The sequence below is a fragment of the Peromyscus californicus genome, unplaced genomic scaffold (genome assembly GCF_007827085.1).
Source record: "Peromyscus californicus insignis strain IS unplaced genomic scaffold, ASM782708v3 Scaffold_10__1_contigs__length_136768540, whole genome shotgun sequence".
In the NCBI taxonomy this organism is placed as follows: Eukaryota; Metazoa; Chordata; class Mammalia; order Rodentia; family Cricetidae; genus Peromyscus; species Peromyscus californicus.
In genome coordinates, this window is record NW_026294391.1 from 43,379,803 (window position 1) to 43,400,363 (window position 20,561).

General features: G+C 37.8%; 1 protein-coding gene across 6 annotated transcripts in view; it reads left to right on the forward strand.

Annotated features, from left to right (window-relative positions):
- Positions 1 to 20,561, forward strand: part of Tab3 (TGF-beta activated kinase 1 (MAP3K7) binding protein 3) — a 64,209-nt gene that overhangs the window by 31,451 nt on the left and 12,197 nt on the right. For 2 of the 6 annotated variants that reach the window (XM_052732345.1, XM_052732354.1), the window contains exons 2-5: positions 1,140 to 1,226; positions 9,330 to 9,524; positions 12,923 to 14,378; positions 15,440 to 15,600. In XM_052732345.1, the coding sequence (XP_052588305.1) occupies positions 9,423 to 9,524; positions 12,923 to 14,378; positions 15,440 to 15,600 (1,719 nt within the window). In that variant the 5' untranslated portion in view covers positions 1,140 to 1,226; positions 9,330 to 9,422. The other 4 variants (XM_052732351.1, XM_052732358.1, XM_052732341.1 and 1 more) reach the window with 3 other exon arrangements.

Consider the following 20,561-nt stretch of genomic DNA (forward strand, 5'->3'; position numbering starts at 1 on the left):
ACTCAGTGGGACCAGATCTTGTGCTCATTGCATGAGTTGGCTGTTTGAAACCTGGGGCCTATGCAGGATTGTTTGGCTCGGCCTGGGAGGAGGGGACTAGACCTACCTGGACTGAGTCTACCAGGTTGACCTCAGTCTGTGGGGAAGGCTTTGCCCTGGAGGAGATGGGAATGGGGGGGGGGGGGGGTTGGGGGGAAGGTGAGGGGGACGGGAGGGGGGGAGAACAAGGGAATCCGTGGCTGATATGTAGAACTGAATTGTATTGCAAAATAAATTAATAAAAAAAAAAAATGGGAAAAAAGCTGTGTTTATTCAAGTTCATGGTAGAGCAACATGATGTGGGGTGGATTTTATGTTATATCAGAGGTTATTGCACATGATAGAAATAGTAAGTTGGATGATCAGTACTTGTATCTCATACTTAAAGATCATTTTTATTCAAGATAAAGTAAGAAATTTTAAAAATATACTAAATTCTGTAAGCCTGTTATAAACAGGATATGGTATTTCAGTTCTGTGTTTATAAATTAAACACACTCAGGAGATGAGTTACAAACTGTATGTATGATAGCTCTGATCTATAGAGCCTGATATTTACTCTAACATGATGATTAACCTTGAATTACTAGGTTTACCAAGACTGCAGATAATCTCTAAATTGCAGAAAGTGTTCACTGTCAAAATAAGTGAATAAAGTTACTGTTCTTTATATAGATCCTTTTTTTGTGGAACAGAAACATGTAATAGCATTTTAAAATTAAATATTTTATTTATGCAATTAAAAACTCTATCATAGACCCAGGCTTAATCCTTGTCTAAATAGAATGGGAGCTCAAGATGGTATAAGTTGTTACAATCAGGTGCCACAAAACCTCAAGGAAAGAAGCAATAGACTATGCTCTTGTCTTTTTGAAATGCAACTTTCTTCTATGGAATAATGTAGAATTTGATTACTATAGAAAAATGTTTTATCTAGAAAGATGAGTCAGCTTGTGATGATAATTGGCAGAGAGCCACATGCCCTAAAAGAGCAGAGTCTTGTCTGCCATTCCTTTAAGTCACTAGAAGTTTCATAGTTGTCATTGTAAATTTTGAGCGGGGAAATTAGCAAAAGGGTAATGATCTGTACATTTTCTCAGATCCTAGACTACTGAAAAGAAGGTCATTTCAGAGCTGGAGATGTGAATGAAAAACCTCCTGTTCCAGGACTCGTAGACCATATTGAGGTATGTTTTTTTTCTCCAATTTTAAATAGACTCTAATTTTTAAGAATAGATTTATTTTGCAGAAGAATTGAGAATATAGTACAGAGTTTCCATATACCCTGTACTCAGTTTCTCCTGTTACTGACAGCATATATTAGCATGGTGCCTTTGTTATAATTAATGAATCGTTATCAATTATCACCTGTAGTCTGCACTTTATTCCTATTTCCTTACTTTTTAACCAGGTGTGATTTTTTTTCTTTCTATTTTAAGCTTCCATACAGGAAACTATATAATGTTTGGTTGTTATGTCTCCTTGGGTTCTTCTTTCCTATGACACCTTTTCAGACTATCCTTTTTCTTTTTGAGACTCTGACAGTTTTGAAGGGAACGTACTGATCAGGTACTTTGTAGAGCATTCCTCAGATGTTTTGCTAATGGTTAGACAGGGGTTATGGATTATTTTAGAGGAAGGCTATAAAGATAAAGTACCATTTGATGTTCTTTTCTAATCCTATCCAGAGTGTATGCTATCAGTATAGCTTATCACTGCTAATATTGACTTTGATTCTCCTGACTGGGAGAGTGTTTGTCATGTTTCTCTGCTGTAAAACCAACCTTTTGTCTTCACCTGTCAATGTAACCAACCTTCTTATTAAATAAGAAACACAGAACCAATGCAAAGAAGAAAGCCAAGAGGTCAGAGCTAAGAGCTAAAACCTTACCCTTCCTCCTGCGGTGGTCCTACCTCTCCGAACCAGAGCTACCCCTGTGTTAAAGTCTTTATATAGAGTTCCTGTCCTGCCTTCTCATTGGTTGTAAACCCAACCACATGACCGCCTCCTCACGGCCTGTCTGTATAGGCCTCCAGGTTTTCCATGATTGGTATTGAGATTAAAGGCATGTGTATCCAATAATGGCTGTATCCCTGAATACACAGAGACTTACCCAGCTCTGCCTACCAAGTGCTGGGATTACAAGCGTATGCCACCACTGCCCTGCTTTCCTATGGCTTGCTAATAGCTCTGACCCCCGGGCAACTTTTATTTATTAACATACAAATAACATTTTAATACAAATAAAATATCACCATATTCACCTTTTTCTGTATTTTGCTCTTTGGAAAGAAAGCAGTGTACACACCACAATTAAGCTCTTTTTAAGTTATGTTCCATCTACTTTGAAGGTAAATGATCTGTATGAACTATGTGGAATTGTTAGGCATGATAGATCTATTCCCTCCCCCCCCCCCCCAGTTATTTTAGCATGTTCTTTTATCAGTGTGGACTTATACAGATTTAGTTTATACTGTGGGTCATAATCTAATACTAGTTTATTTTGATGTTCTAGTTCTTTTAGCTGTGGTCATTGGGAGTTCTTTCAGTTGTCTCCTGTGTTATTTTGACATGAGCCTATCATCATGGGAGTTTTGTTTGATTTTGAGTGCTTCTTTACTTCCTGGCATTACAAGATGCTTCAAGCTCATCATGTATACTTCCCAACCTAGTTCTAGAATCAGCTATTTCTCCATGGGGTTGTGATTCTTTTTGTTAGAGAATGCTGCTAGAAACTTACCTTGTTGCTAGATATGCTCATTCATTCTAGAGCAGTGGTTCTCAACCTTCGTCATGCTGCAACCTTTTAATACAGTTCCTCATGGTGTGCTGACCCCCACCACTACTTCAGAACTGTCATTTGCTACTGTTATGAACCATAATGTAAATGTCTGTTTTCCAATGGTCTTAAGCAGCCCCTGTGAAAGGGTAATTTGACCCCACCAGAGGGGTCATGACCCACAGGTTGAGAATCACTTTTCAGGATTCTTCTGGCTGGAATATAAGTATATGTGTAAATATTTCAACATACAGGTTACAGATAACAAACACATAATCATGAGACTGTTTTATGATTAAATTTAACATGAGTATGCTTTTATTTGTTTCTAGGGCTATATTTAACTTGAACATGTTTTTGTTGATCATTTTAACGAAAATGTTATTTTGGTTTCATTTATTTTGAGAATACAATGAAAGATGGGCTATGTGCCACAAATCTGTGACTATCTGAAATTTGTTTTCACTAGAATGAAAATCCTATAGGATGCTTATTTGGGAAAATATTGTGGCATCATTTTAGGAGAAGAAACAACAATCGTGTTCCTGTCTCTTTTTACATACATGTGCAAAAAGTCCTGAAATTGGAACTATGACCTTGAAAGAACTATGTCCTTGAAAGGTCTTTTTTGTTGTTAAATCCTCCAGTATTGGACACTTCCTGTTGCCATTTAATGTAAAAAGTTCAGTCTAGTACAAATATTCCTGTTTTCAAAGAAAGATTTGTTTCAAATTTTCCTTAAGAGTTAAGACATCATCAGACACATACCAGATAGCAGGACAGGAAACCAATAGCTAAGAACATAGACTTCAACTTACATCCTTTGTAACTTATTAACACTATGTATTCGCCTCTACACCTCAATTTTCCCCATGTGTAAGGGGTGAATATTATTACCTCCCTCATGAGAGGGAATTAAATGAGGTAAAGGACAGCACAGTATTTGGTGTGTAGATACGATTTAATAACTGTTATTTAAAATCAAAACCTCCAGTGTGGCATGAAAATGGATGAAAGTTCCAAGGCATTATGCTAGTATATGTACTTTGTTTTTATCCAGTAGTTATTACTTGGCCGGCCCATCTGTCAGAAAAATGAAGGAATCTTAGCTGGACTTATTGTACACCTTTGATACCAGGATTTAGGAGATGGAGGCTGGAGCATTAGTTCAAGGCTTGCCAGAGAAGCATAATGAATTCAGCACCAACCTGGGCTACATAAAAACCTGCCTCACCAAAAAAGAAAAAAAAAAAGAAAAATGAGGGATTCATTCATTAAAAAATCTTTAAAGTCCTCTCACAACAAAGCATAGTTTCCTTCAAACCTAGGAAATTCTTGCCTCACCAGTCAAGATTGTCAGCCAGGGTTTTCCGTAGTGGTCATTTGATGCTACTGAGATTTCTGATGGGAATGACCAGTGTGCTGAATAGCTCTCCTGTCCTGGGACAGTCTTGATAGAATGAATTACTGCTTCTCAAATTATTGCATCAATATTACAGTGTACCGTTAGACATGCTAACCTGATTTTGTCTTTGTAATGCATTTCAGGTACCACAAATCCAGACGGTATATAAATAGGTGAAACAAGGACACAACTCTGTATATGTAGCTTCTGGGGAGTAGATCTGGGAGTGGATTTGGTCTTTCTGATTGAGTGCTGGAGTATACTTCAGCTTCGGCCAGTTATCTGCCTATAGTTGCTAGATACTCTGACTTTAAAAAGTTGAATGTTGTCATGCGGCGGTGGTGCACACCTTTAATCCCAGCACCCAGGAGGCAGATGCAGGTCAATCTCTTGAGTTTGAGACCAGCCTGGGCTACAAAGCAAATTCCAGGATAGCCAGGGCTGTTACACAGAGAGGCTCTGTCTTGAAGCAAAAAAGGTTGAATGTTAACCTTTTTTATGTGAAGTCATCCATTTTAAAATGTAGCTCACTTTTTTTAAACACTAAAGGCCGAACCCAGCAGATCTATAGGCTAGATTTGGCTCCCAGATCGTTCATTGGTTTGCAGCCTCTGGTGTAATTATTTTAGGAAGTGAACTAAGGTTCTGGCAGAGGTAGAACACTGAGCCATAATGACACCATCCTGTATCTTTGCTGAGCTTATAAAAGGCTATAGAAACAAAACACTTAGGTATCCACATTATTTTCTAGACTATAGGGAATTGTGGTTCAGCAGAGCTCTGGGAGAGCTTCCTCTGGTTGGGAGGAGGGATTCTTTAAGGAGAAATCCCAGCAGCAGTGGCTTGTTCAGTAACAGAACCCATTGTGCCTTGTGGGGCTGGGCCAGTACTCCTGATTTAGGTAGATAGCTTTGCAATCAAAGGAACTCTCTTTATGATGATGCCACTATTGAGCGTAATTTCTGTGCCTCTAGTCTTTGTCTTGCCATCAAAAACTAGGAATCCCAGTCATGTATTGCATATGCTTCAAATCCCAGCACTTGAGAATTTTAGACAGGGAGACCACTGAAGTCATAGGCCAGCTTGGGCTAAGGTGTGTAATCTGTCTTTAAAGAAAAAGGAGGGCTGAAGAGATGCCTCCATGCCTCAGAAGTGTGATGACAGAAGTTTGGATTTCTAGAACCCATATAAAAGCTGCTTGTAATTCCAACACTGAGGAGACAGAGATGGGATTCGTGAGGCAAGCTAGCAAGTTAGACTAGCTGGAATGGGTGAGTTTGGGTTCAGCAAGAGATCCTGCCAGCAAATAAAGAGAACACAATCAAGGAAGATATCTGAGATGAGATTTAGGCCTCCATACACATGTGTACATGTACACACCACACCCATTTAGGAATACACACAAAGTGACAGGAAATAAGGCCTCAGCCCTCTTCTGGTTCATGTGATCCTATCTGTTGGCTTAACTTTTTAGTGAACTAAAGGAAATTAAAGTGTTTGAACATTATATAGTCTTCAGGAGATATTACATTTGAATGTTTTGTTCTACTATAAAATACTAAACAGCTATCCATATCAGTGCTATGTAAGAGAATGTCTAAGGCAGAAGAGCAAGCATTATTAAGAATACATGAGATAATGGTTGAACAAGACACTTAACCTATGAGTATAACAGAACATTGTTAGGAGTCATTTTATTTCTATGTTTCGTTAGCAGAACAGTAGTATTTGGTTTTCTCTAAGCCCCTGGCCTGTCTAGTCTCAGGTTCTTGGCCACCCGGGCAGTGGCAGACATGGGTTCATCTCATGGAGTGGGCCTAAAATCCAATCAGATAGTGATTGCTTACTCCTACAGCTTTCGTGCCACTATCGCACCAGTGCGTTGTGCAAACAGTTCACCATTGCTGAAGGAAGGGGTTGTCGCTGCTTTGGTGTTTACCTTTCTCCTCTGGAAGCATGCAGAGTACCCTTTAGTACCATGAACACTAATCAGTAGGAGTGAAGGCTCTAGGTAGACACTAGCTCAGCTTTTCTGTAGTCAATGAGTTATGTAGGTTTTGTCTTCAACAATAATGCCTTTTTATAAATTTGTAGAGAGCAACCAATAGCCTTGGTAGTAGCCTGAGTTGTTTGGGGGTTTCCCTTGGGCCTTGGAGGCAGGATTATAAGAGCCAGGGGGGATGGAAGACACCAAGGAAACAAGGCCTTCTGGACACAACAGGGCTGATGCACATATGAAATCACAGAGACTATGCAGCATGCACAGGGCATGTACAAGTAAGCCAGATGGAGTCTCAGCACTGAGGGGACAGAAGCCCCCATCCCTAATGAAGAAACTATCTCCAATTGACAACCACTCACAAAGGAAAAATTTGTTTTCTCCAGCGGAGTCTCATATTTAAGTACAGGCTCAGTGCCCAGCAATAGATGGCCAACATAAAATGAACTCAGTGGAATGCTTGGCATTTTGTTGTTGCTGTTGTTTTGTTTTATTATAATAATTTTTTTCGAGGTATTTTTTTACCCTTACAGGTCTCTTGCTCATATATTATGGTTTCTGATTTTCTGTTTTTATGGAATTGCTATATGTGTAAGTGTATGTGTTTCTTGTCCTTTTTCTTTGGCTCTTTTTTCTTCCTGCTTTTTTTTTCAGTTGCCTGTTTTCTAATGAGGGAGAGAAAGAAAGGGTTGTAGATTTCGTGGGTAAGGAGGTGGGAAGGAGTTGGGTAAAGGGAAACTGATCAGAATATATTGTACAGAAAAGTCTATTTTCAATAGAAAGAAATTGAATAGAATTATTAGTGAAAAATAAAATAAAAATGAAGAGTACATGAATAATTACATTACAAAAGGCATCTTCTCTAGCTCTGCACTTTTGTATACCCTAATTTAACTAATTTGTACAAGAACTCTTTCCTTTGCTCCCAGCTCTCTCTCCATCTCCCCACATACACAGAACTTTCTAGTTAGATAACAAACCACTGAGAGCTCACTTTTTTTTTCCAGCCAGTGAAAGAAAGGAAGTCAGTTATCTTTGAGTATTTATACTGGAATTGTTAATGATACCTACCAGTGACAGTGTGTAAAACCACAGAGAATGCAGGTTTGGGATTTGAGTTACGATTTTGCCATAAGTGTGTTCTCTGAATTCATTTTCTTATTTACAAAATGGAGCTTATTACAGGTACCCTTGAGGACATAGTTGTTTAGTAAATGAGAGCTAATAATAGTGGTAAATTAAATGGAAAGTTTGTGCTGACAGAGCACTCAGAACTACATGGATGGAGCCTTGCTTTAGCACTCGAAACCAATTCTAGTTTACTCTCATCTTTTCTTCTGTCTTGTAGTAACTGTATTGGCTTTGTGTTGTAAAATCTTCTAAGTATGGTCAGGAAATTTTTACAAAGATTTTTTTTTTTTAGTTACTATGAAATCTTGAGCGTTTGAATACTTCAGAGTTCTTCGTTAAAATTTCAGTTAAGTAGTCATGGGTTGTTTTGAATATAGCAGTCCCTCAGTGGTAGGAAAGCTGTTACCATTTATTTCTAATTATTCACTAAAGTATAAACTAACAAAAGAAATTAAATACAAAATTTTGAAGCCTATTTATAATAAAGAAGATTGTGGGATGGCTTAGTGATTCAGTGTGTAGAGGTATTTACTACAGAACCTAAGGATCTGAGTTTGATCCCCAGGACCCATATGGTGAGAGGAAAGAACCATTTCCCTGGAGTTATCATCTGGAGCCTCTCCACATTCACTAGGTCATGTGTGTACACACACACACACACACACACACACACACACACACACACACACACACGCGCGCGCGCGCGCGCACGCACAAATACACGAAAAGAGAGAAAGAGAGCTAGAGAGGTGGCTCAGAGGTTAAGAGTACCTATTGCTCTTGCAGAGGACCTAGATCCAGTTCCCAGCACCTACATAGTAGTTAACAATCATCTGTAACTCCAGTTCTTGGGACTATGTTGTCGTCTTCTCACTTTGGCAGGCACTAGGCACACATGTGGTACATATACATACATACATACATGCAGGCAAAATGTTCAAATTCATAAAAATAAATCTCTAAAAAAAGAAATAGAATATTGATATATGTATGGCTTAGGCCTGTGTCTTAAAGTTTTGGCTTCTACATGTTCTATGCAGATGTTTATTTTCAGTCTTCCTTGACTATCAAGTGGCTGAACACAACAAAAATATGAAATTGTACAGTATCCACTGTGTACTTTTCTAGTTTATAAAAAATGATAATAATATAAAGAAATATGTTGGTTCATTGACCTTTGATGCCACCATTTGATTTAGAAGGCATTTGTTTCAGTAGTTACCTTATTATTAGGTGCTTAATTTGAGTAGTTCTAGGGAAGATTGGGGAACAGTTTGATTTTCCAGACACTAGTCATACAACCTACATCATTAGTACTTGTTTCATTGGTACCACAACTATGCAAAAGCCTCAGCAGTCAGGTCTAGCTAATAATGAGTCTCCACCATCACTTTGAAAGCAAAGTTGATACATTTCTGTTTGTCTGCTCAGTTTGTTTCATTAGATACGAGGTTTCCTTGACATGAATTTCAAATTCAAATCTTTTGTCTTCAGAGTACAGGGAGAATATAAATCATGCAAGTATTCTTAATGGTATGATTGTCAAGTCTTTATGTCTCGATTTCATTATTCTAGGTATCAGAAAAATGACTATGCCTTAGAGGAGTGATATTATAGACCTTGGAAAAACATGAGTGATTGTACATAAGTAGAATTTCTCAAGGTTAAAAAAGTCTTGTTGCATAATAATAGTAATAATAATAATAATAACAATGTAATATACTGTATGCTTTTAGTCTGGCTGCTGCTTTACTTTTTCCAGAATTAAAGTGAAACTCTGTTTTGGTTGTTGTTGTGTTTTTTAAACACTAATTTGATTGGCTGTACTACATCAAAAGAAATAAATTGTATTTGTCCATTTTGTAACATGGGGCCTGGGTATAATTATTTTAGTTTTCTTGATTTTAATAAATTGATGGTGTCTGAATAAAGTAAAATATGGAATTAGACTTAACCAAACTTTTATTTCTTTTAGTAGAAAATGACAGAGGTGTTGGAAGATCTTTACTTTTGGAAGTCCTGTTAATACCCATTTCCTAAGAGACAGTTGACCAACATTTACTCTGGCATGGCGCAAAGCAGTCCACAGCTTGATATTCAGGTTCTCCATGATCTCCGACAACGTTTTCCCGAAATTCCAGAGGGTGTGGTATCTCAGTGCATGTTACAGGTACATTTCCTGCCAATGATGGTACAGTAATGGTACAGTTTTCCTTGTTAGAGTTGGCATTGTGTTGTGGAGTGCTGTTGATATTGTGGGGTAGATAATTCTGTGTTGAGGAGCGGGGCTACCTTGTGACTGATAAGCACTCCTCCATTCAGAAAGGGGCAGGCCTCCCATGGGAGTCAACAAAGCATGGCATATCAAGTAGAGGTAGGACCAAGCTCCTCCCCCTGCATCAAGGTTGGCAAGGCATTCCAGCATGGAGAATAGGTTCCAAAAAGCTGACTTCTGCACCAGGGACAGGTCCTGATCCCACTGTTAGGGCCCCCACAAACAGACCAAGCTACACAATTGTTACCCACATACAGAGGGCCTAGGTCAGTCCCATGCAGGCTTCCTAGCTGTTGGTCCACAGTCCATGAGCTCAGGTCAGCTGTCTCTGTGGATTCCCTGTCTTGATCATGAGCCCCTTTGCTCCCACAGTCCCTCCCCCCTCTCTTCATCTGAACTCCTGGAGCATGGCAGAGTGCTTGGATCCACAGTGTGGATCTCTGCATCTGCTTCCATGAGTTACTGGATGAAGGTTCTCTGATGACAATTAGGGTAGTCACCAATATGATTACAGGAGAAGGCCAGTTCAGGTACCCTCTCCACTGTTGCTAGGAGTCTTAGCTGGAGCTACCCTTGTGGATTCCTGGGAGTTTCCCTGGCACCAGGTTTCTCCCTAACCCCAAACTGGCCCCCACTATCAAGATCATTACTTTCCCCCTCTGTCCCGCCCCCAACTCGACCAACCAGATCCCTCATATTCCTATACCCCACCCCACCCCACCCAGTTTACCCTAGGAGATCTCATCTATTTCTCCTTCCCAGGGTGATCCATGTGTCCCTCTTAGGTTCCTCCTTGATACTTAGCTTCTCTGGGGCTGTGGATTGTAGCCTGGTTATCCTTTGCTTTACATCTAATATCCACTTATAAGTGAGTACATACCATGTTTGTCCTTCTGAGTCTGGGTTACCTCACTCAGGATGATTTTTTTTTTCTAGTTTCATCCATTTGTCTGCAAATTTCATGATGTCATTGTTTTTCTCTGCTGAGTAGTACTCCATTGTGTAAATATACCACATTTTCTTTATCCATTCTTCGGTTGAGGGGCATCTAGGTTGTTTCCAGATTCTGGCTATTATGAATAACGCTGCTATGAACATAGTTGAGCAAGTGTCTTTGTGGTATGATTGAGTATCCTTTGGGTATATGCCCAAGATTGGTATAACTGAGTCTTGAGGTAGATTGACTCCTAATTTTCTGAGAAACTGCCGTACTGATTTCCAGAGTGGCTGTACAAGTTTGCACTCCCACCAACAGTGGAGGAGTGTTCCCCTTTGCTCCACATCCTCTCCAACATAGGCTGTCATTAGCATTTTTTATCTTAGCCATTCTGACAGGTGTAAGATGATATCTCAGAGTTGTTTTGATTTGCATTTCCCTGATAGCTAAGGATGTTGAACAGATCTTTAAGTGTTTCTCAGACATTTGAGATTCTTTTGTTGAGAATTCTGTTTAAATTTGTACCCTGTTTTTTATTTGGATTGTTCAGTATTTTGATGTCTAGTTTCTTGAGTTCTTTATATATTTTAGAGATTAGCCCTCTGTCAGATGTGGGGTTGGTGAAAATCTTTTCCCATTCTGTAGGCTGCCGTTTTGTTTTATTGACAGTGTCCTTTGCCTTACAGAAGCTTTTCAGTTTCAGGTGGTCACATTTATTAATTGTTGATCTCAGTGTCTGTGCTACTGGTGTTATATTCAGGAAGCTGTCTCCTGTGCCAATATGTTCAAGGCTACTTTCCACTTTCTCTTCTATCACGTTCAGTGTAAGTGGATTTATGTTAAGGTCTTTGATCCACTTGGACTTGAGTTTTCAGATTTGATTTAAATAGTAGCTTCTCACTCTTGCTCAGCATGATTTTCAGGCAGGACAAGAAAATAACATTTTGCAGTCTAATTATTCCTAAACTTCAATTAGTACTTCTTTCTGTAGTACTTTTCAAGTACTTTGTATAAGGAAAATAAAGTTACTTACGGTTTTTTTTTTTCAAGGAAGCAAATTCTTTAAATTCCTTAGATTTCATTTTGCAAATGTTTGCTTGACTATGGGTTTGGTGGTTATTAACTTCTTAAAGCTCTAACTTAATAATGTCTTTTGCCCACACATCTTTCCCTGTGAAATGGCTATGTAGAAAGAGCACTGGGACTTGAGACCAGGGACCTGAAAGTGTTGTCCAGTGGACTAGTTCAGTGCCTTTTATGAAGCCATGCCACTTGCCAGTCTTCTTTTTCTGCCTCTGGAAATGTTGGTGGGACTGTAGATGAACTCTAAATTTGTCTCAACACTACCATCACTGCATTGCATGTCCTGTGGTAGACTTAATGTTTTAATTGATTCTCTGAAGAAGTGAAGTATTTCCTTTCATTTTCATGTAAAATGCACTTATGTATAATAACGTGTATTTTTGAGTTACAGAGAAATTCATGTTCCTTAAGAATTTTGTAATTATTTCAAAGGCAATAAATAATGTTTCTTTTATTCTAATCAAATAGTTGAGAGTTCTGTATTTTAATGGAAACTGCTTTACAATATCCCTTAAGATGTTTTAAGCATTTGATTACTGTCTGTTGGAACTTCTCAAGAACAGTTGTTATCTGTGCATAACTAAAAAGCTATTCCAAGTATCTTAAATTGCTGTTCAGCTGGTACAAACTTGGTATAGTGCATGTCATTAATATAATCTGGATATGGTTATTAAATTCTCATTAACTCTGACAAAATCATGAAGGCATGGGTCAAACTATGGAATTTTGCCTGTTCCTCATTTTACTTATTTTGCTTAAATCTTTAAAGGTATTTGGGGATAAATTTGGATAAAAGAAAAGTAAAGGCTGTGGCATTTTTATTGTTTAAAATCTTCAGGAATTTTTTTCCTTTTGTGGTTCTGGTGCTTTTTGAAAACTAAAGAATGGTTATTTTCATTTTTATCAGGTTAAACATTAATGATGGATGTTACAGCAATTGTGATGAATCCGAGAGTAGCACATTTTAAGTTGTTGAGCTGCAACAAGTGTAAAATGAGTCCTGCATTTGGAATGAGAACACTTGGGGTTGAGTCACAGTGTTCATTAGTAGGTGCTTTACATTTCTGTAGTAGTAGTGGTAGTTCTAGTAATGTGAGCTCAATGCTTATAATTTGAATTGTTTAAGATTTCTTTTGTAGGACAGATGACTGTAATGGTTTTGATAATGAAAATACTCCTCTCCTTTGAATCTATGACAGTATTTGTGTCACTGACTTGCACTCTTAAACTTGGTTAATTTTGCCAATGTTGTTTGTACCATTGTCTCCCATAGAATAACAACAATCTAGAAGCCTGTTGCCGAGCCCTTTCACAGGAGAGCAGCAAATACTTGTATATGGAATACCATAGTCCAGAAGACAATAGGATGAATAGAAATCGCCTTTTGCATATTAACCTGGGCATCCATTCTCCTAGTAGCTACCACCCAGGAGATGGAGCTCACCTTAATGGTGGTCGAACACTGGTACATAGCTCAAGTGATGGACATATTGATCCTCAGCATACAGCAGGTAAACAGCTGATATGTTTAGTTCAGGAACCACACTCAGCTCCAGCTGTTGTGGCTGCTACTCCCAACTATAATCCATTTTTTATGAATGAACAGAACAGAAGTGCAGCTACTCCTCCTTCACAGCCACCTCAGCAGCCATCTTCCATGCAAACAGGAATGAATCCATCTGCTATGCAAGGGCCTTCACCACCGCCACCTCCGTCCTACATGCACATACCTCGGTATAGTACAAATCCAATTACTGTTACAGTGTCCCAAAACCTCCCTTCTGGACAGACTGTACCAAGAGCTTTACAGATTCTTCCACAAATTCCAAGCAATCTCTATGGATCTCCTGGCTCTATTTATATTAGACAGACATCTCAGAGTTCATCAGGAAGACAGACGCCTCAGAATTCTCCATGGCAGTCCTCAACACAAGGCCCAGTGCCTCATTACAGCCAACGTCCTTTACCTGTTTATCCACATCAACAGAACTATCAACCTTCTCAGTATTCTCCCAAACAACAGCAGATTCCTCAGTCAGCTTACCATTCACCACCCCCTTCTCAGTGTCCTTCACCCTTTAGCTCTCCACAGCATCAAGTACAGCCCTCGCAGCTGGGCCATCCAAGCTCTCATGTGTTTATGCCACCTAGTCCTTCAACTACTCCACCCCACCTATATCAACAAGGACCTCCTAGTTATCAGACACAGGGGAGTCATTCAGTAGCTTATCTCCCTTACCCAGCATCTAGCTTACCCAAAGGTTCCATGAAGAAGATAGAAATTACAGTTGAACCTTCTCAAAGACATGGGACAGCAATAACTAGGAGTCCTTCGCCCATCAGTAATCAACCATCTCCAAGGAACCAGCACTCACTGTATACAGCCACCACGCCACCTTCCAGTTCCCCTTCAAGAGGGATATCTAGTCAACCAAAACCTCCATTTAGTGTTAATCCTGTGTATATTACATATACACAGCCAACTGGACCCTCATGTGCTCCATCACCATCTCCTCGGGTGATACCAAACCCAACTACAGTTTTTAAAATTACTGTAGGCCGAGCAACAACTGAAAACCTTTTAAATTTAGTGGACCAAGAAGAACGTTCTGCAGCACCAGAACCTATTCAGCCCATTTCAGTGATACCAGGCTCCGGGGGAGAAAAGGGAAACCACAAGTATCAGCGGAGTTCTAGTTCTGGATCAGATGACTATGCCTATACACAAGGTAAACTTTAGACTGATGAAATTGAATGCTTATAGTCAATATGTGGTAATTGATTGGAAATAAAGCACTATTCGCTATTTACTTTCAATTAAATGCTTAGTATGTAGTAAACGTCAAGTAGTAGCATTACCTAGAGTAAAATTACTGTTTCAGAGTCATCTATTGGCTGTTTTAAAATAGGAAACTGCAAGTATGATCATTGTAACCTTGTAACCTAATAAGACTTTATTGGGGATATCATTTTTTGGGGAAAATATAGACAAATACAATGAATATTGTGAAAAAGTTGAATACATCTTTGGACTATGGTTTATCAAATCAGAGAATTTGAGTCTTATAAACAGACTTGGAAAAGGGCATAATGATATTTATAAGTGATGATATAAGAAGTGGAATAATGAAGAAAATGTGTATTGTCTAGGGAAATTGAAGTTAAAAAGTCTATTCAGAGTCTTTCAGATTGTATCAGAATAAATGAGAGTTTAGCTTTCTTTCAATATTTGAGAAGGGAACTCATAATTGTGATTCAGAATGCCTGATATTGAGAGAGAGAGAGAGAGAGAGAGAGAGAGAGAGAGAGAGAGTATGTATGTATGTATGTATATGTGTGTGTGTGTGTGCGCGCGCGCAAGTGCAAGCAAGCAAGCAAATGTGGGCCTGCTGTGTGGAGGTCAGAGGACCATTCTTAGCATTCCGTTCTCTCCTGCCACCTTGTGGAATCTGGAGATGAAACTCATGGCTGCATGAAAGTGTGTTTACCTGCTTAGCCATTTTGCTGGTCCTTAAGCATTTTAACACACATACAAGTATAGATTAAAAGGCTCTCAGGAAAACAAAATGTGACAGAACAAGAGGTATGAACAGATGATGCCATTTTTTGGTGGTAGCTTAGAGCTAAATTAAGCAGAAATGGATATAACACAGGATTACTAAGACCTTAAGAGTAAATGTTGATGCCCAGGTCAAATGAGTCTTCTCTGTCCATTAACAGTGTATTTAGAAATTCTCCTGTTACTTGTTTGGTGTTATTTTCTGCATTGACTTTATCTGTAATGCTATAGCCTTGCTGTTACATCAGCGAGCAAGGATGGAGAGGTTAGCAAAACAATTGAAACTTGAAAAAGAGGAGCTAGACCGGTTGAAGGCTGAAGTTAACAGTATGGAGCATGACCTGATGCAGAGACGGCTCAGAAGGGTCAGTTGTACTACTGCGATCCCCACGGTAAGTGATCTGTTACAATATATAATGATAGGAGGAGAGGGACATTCTCTGTTCAAGCCATTTGTTTCTCTTTCAAGTTCTATTTCTGGCTGAATTAAAAAAACAAAAAAAGACAACAACAAAAAAATGAATGCAAGAGATTTGCCCCCAGCAGCTCTTGTTAGAATAATTAAATGCTTTTTCACACTTGCACTTGCTCATGATTATTTTCAAAGACTAACACTTACAATTAGAGTATAGAATTTATTGCAAGAATATATGATAACAAAAGGATTCATAAATTACTCTTCTCAGCATAGGCAGTCTATTTTTCTAAGTGTTTCAAATGAGTTTAAATAAACACTAATTTTGAGGAAGTATTAGTGTTAGAATATCTGAAGGCATGGTCGTTTCATTGTGTGTAACTGTAGAAACTGAGATGTTCAGTGTGGACCATTAATGGTCTTAATGAAATTAGTAAAGAGTTTTTATATTTTTAGCCTGTTGCATAATGTATTTGAGTTCTAATGACGTTACATAACTTTGAAAACTGAAATATATGTCCTTCATCGTGTCACCTTTTCTGTAATTCAGTTATCTTTTCACTATTCAATATTCATATATTCTGTATATTTTTATGAATATGGTACTATGTTAGGTGCTTCTGTATATATTTATGAGTATGGTACTATGTTAGGCGCTCAGTAATCTTCAAGTGAAAAGAAGTAGACTTCTGTGGTAATTGCTGTATTTGCTCATAGGTAATGAAAGCAATTGCACATTAACTAGTTTATGAATATAATCAGTATATATCTCCACTTTCTTACCTCATCCTAGAATGATCTTCCAAAGCTTCATGTGTGTAAATCCTTTCTCTTCAAGGGTATTCATTTTCTTCCCATCTCTAAACCTGGGGTAATCTGGCTCTTGAATATATATGTGAGGCTTCTTGTCCTCAAGATGGCTGCAACTGCTTTCTTGGAGAGTTTGCCCTGCATTATATAGACAGAGAGGAAAGGGGAAGTTACTCTTGAAGGAAAATAATATAAGGTACTTAAAGCTTGAAGTGAAGACAGTCTTACTTTCAAGACAAAGTAAGTCAAGTTTCCTTGCTTAGGCCTGAAATTTCTAACAAGTTTATGGAAGTTAATGTGTATAAAGGTAGAATGGAGTGGAGAGCTTGAACACTGGGTCAAGGTGCTTGAACTTAATTCTGCTGTTAAGAGGGAACTAGTAGAAGCTTTTTGGGGAAGAAGATTCTTGAGAAAGGCATACTCAATAAATTAATGACTTTCTACTATTAACTACATTCCTCAGTTTAGGCAATGTTAGCAGGGAGAGCTTTAATTACAAAAAGCACTAGAAGAATTGCAAAGCTAACTAAAATGAGTGATGTTAGTGTAAATCAAGTATCTTTCTGATAACCTTTATTTGAAATCTTCTTTGACTCATTTGTTGAGAGAAGGTAGCAAAGAGTAGTTAGGCAACTTGTAATCATTTAGGTATCTGTAGAGTAGTTATTTCTTGTTAAAGCTTTGCTTTGAAACACCTAGTTTTTAACTCCAGCTAAATAAATCCCTGTTTTTAATTGGAAGTAGAAAACTTTTTGGCATGGCATTAATTACTGCTTCAAATAAAAACACCCACATTTTATATTGGATTTTTTTATTGGTGGGTCATTTTTTTTTAGAAAGGAAAAATTGGTAGACCCTCCCTGGGCTGTAGTTTATGGTTTATAATTTAAAACATAAAAATGAAATAAATCAAGTGTAGCCATCTCTCACCTACAGAAATTATAGTTCATTTGAGTGCTTGTATTTCGCCAGCACACTTAGAATAAGTTGGACGACAGTAGGAGTTGGTTGAGGGCTAGTTACTATGTACATGAAGGTTAAGACAGCACACTTAGAATAAGTTGGACGACAGTAGGAGTTGGTTGAGGGCTAGTTACTATGTACATGAAGGTTAAGACAGCAAGTAGGTTTTCAAGTGCAAATTTTCAGATTCCACTACCTGTGTCAGTGACTTCTCCTTGGATAAGTAATGTCTGTCCTTATGTTCTCATCTCTAAAACACATACAGTAGAATACCCATGTTATGAAATTTTCTTTAGAATTATATCAGGTATGTTAATTTATACAATGTTCAACAAATAGCAAGTGTCTTTATAAACTAGCTTGGTAACAAATGCTGAAACATTTTGCTTGAAATAGAGACACACACAAATCTGAAGCATTTTATAGAACCAAGTTTCTTTTAAGATAGCAATAAGGTACAGTTAGGTGGAAAAAGGAATGAAAAAAACCAATCATTTAGTCAGAATTTCCAGTTAGTTCATTGAGTCTCATTTGAAGTAATACTCACATGAGTATTGGGAATCAGAATACCTCTGGCACTTACTGGCTGAATTGACTTCTCATTAAAGGGAGTTATTATAAGAATATTATAATATTGTCCACATAAGGAGACAATGCATGTACTGTGTGCCTTGGGTGGCATTAAGTACTCAGCAAGTTGCTTTCTTTATGATCATCACACTTGTGTATATGGATACCAGAGAACTGACACTTTTGTTAATATGCACACATTGTTACTTTCAGGTTTCCAAACAATTTCTTACCAAGTTGTGCATTAAAAATAGGAGAAAAGTGCTTGGCTAATGAGACTAGAATGTGCATTTCTGACCAGCAATATGTATAGTTGCAGAAATTTTGAGTAGCAGTGAAATAATTTTTCAAATGATAGCAAAAATATACTGATGGTGTCCTTTTTCTTTGGATTGCTGTTTATCATATTTTATTAAATGGTTCATAATATGTCATCTCTCAAAGAGATTCATGTGAAAAAGAAATGTTAGTCTTTTTCTAATAATGTTCATAGAGGAGGCAGAGTTTTAAATTTTACTTTGAAAAATAAATAAGATTTTAATATGGAGAGAGCTGCCAGTTGTCCCCTCCCCCAAAGTCATTTATCCAAATTCATCCTCTTCTAATTTAATTTTGGGGATACTCCATTGCTTTGTGTCTTGGTTATATAATTGGGGCCAAGGAACCAAAAACCCATCAGTGATCTTCAATATTGGTGTCTATGAAACTAAATTTTAAAGTTCCAAAACAATTGACTTAAGAGATTTCTACTACCTTTTCAAAATAGCATTGAATCTTTTATTTGGAAATGTCAGCTACAAACATTCTTTTGGCCTACATGTAAGTCTAAATTATTATAATTTATGGTGAGTCTGAATCTTCCGTGGAAACACTGTACTTTTGATAAATGACCCTTCTCAGAAATAGCTACTCATCTCCCCCTGTTTAATCAGAAGAAAAACAGATAAACCCTAATGAATTCAAATGGTCCTGTGTCTTAGAATTGATGAGAATGATTTTGGTTAAAAGCAAATGTGTAGTAGCCTTTTGACTATAACATGTGTTACTAATATTTTCATGCTAAGTTTACAAAGCGTCACTACTCAGGGCTACTATGGCTAAAAGTTGTTTTTTCCTGTTGCAAAACATATAGGAAGGATAAGCCCAAGGTACTGAACTCACAAAGTAAGGGTTCACTTAAGTGTTCCTAGGAGGAAGAAATCATCCATGTTCATGCTCAAGCATGTGTTTTACACTGTTTTCATATTACTTGGCATAAGCATTTTCCTCATTAATATCACACACTTTGCCCATTGAGATGAAGAAAGAAAAGCAGTTCTTGTTGTTGAATAGCATTCTGAGGTCTTAGAGCTGTTTTTAAGTTAAAACGCAGTTTGATATTTGAGACTAAATAATGATAGTCACAAGGTCATGAGATAAGTAGGCACAAAACATGTGTAAAATTAACAGTCATCAAATGCTCTTAAATAAGTAGGTCATATACAAACAATATCCAGAAATTGCTCGTAAGCCTTTTTACATCACTGCATTGAACTTTTGGTCCCTGCTGGTTTCTGGGCATTCCCACTTACTCTATTGCAATCCCAACAGCACACAGTATCCTTTCTGCTCTTTTTTAGTTTACTATTAACCTGTTTAGTCTTTGACAAAATACACACTTTAACAATAAATTCCTCCCCCCCCCCCCGCTCTCTTTCTCTCTCGCTCTCTCTCTCTGTTAGTAGATAATTTAGCATACTTTATGCAATTGAAATTACTCTAGTAATTGAGCTAATACCTGAGCTGTGTGGAGAAAGCTTCAGTATCCATGCCACTAGAGTCCAAGCACAGAAAGTGTAAAGAAATTAAGAATGGTATGGGAATTGACGGCTTATTAAAAAAGTTTGTTTCAGTGACTGAAAGACCCTCAGGGGTGGAATGAACTGGACAGGCCAAAGAAGAAACAGAGGAGTCCATTGGTACCTGATATTTCTCTGTGTTAAAGTGTTTCTGCTGATCTAGAAAAAAAAGAAATATGTCTGCACATACACACACACATACACACACATTTGTCTAAGTCCTTGCTCTACCAGTTGCTCGCTTTATACTTTTGGGAAACTTAACCTCTCTATACTGTTTTATCATTAGTAATTCCATGTAATGTAACACTACCTACCTCAAAAGCTCCTTTAGCAGAAGAAATGAGAGAATTCTGTGAACCAAGTACCTGAAGCTAAGTAAGCACTATTTTTTTTTACCAGGTTAGACAAGACTAAAATCATGAACATTGCTAATTTAAAAAGTTGTTTGTTGCACTTTCCCTTACTGCAAAAACATAAATAAAATATTTGCTGTGCTCTAGTGTTACAGTGATTGTAGCGGTGTATGGTACTACAGTGTATGGTAGAACATAGTTTAGTTTGTACCTGGCCACAATGCATAGTTTTTGCTAATATGTGGCCATGTTGATGTCCTCAATATACTTTTTACTTTTTAAAAACATAGGCATGCTCTCTTATAGGCAAGGCCATATTCTTGGTAATACCCAATCAGATTAATTAACGTGAAACACAGTTCTTAAATGTTGGGCTTGATAATGACTTTCCCACAATTGCT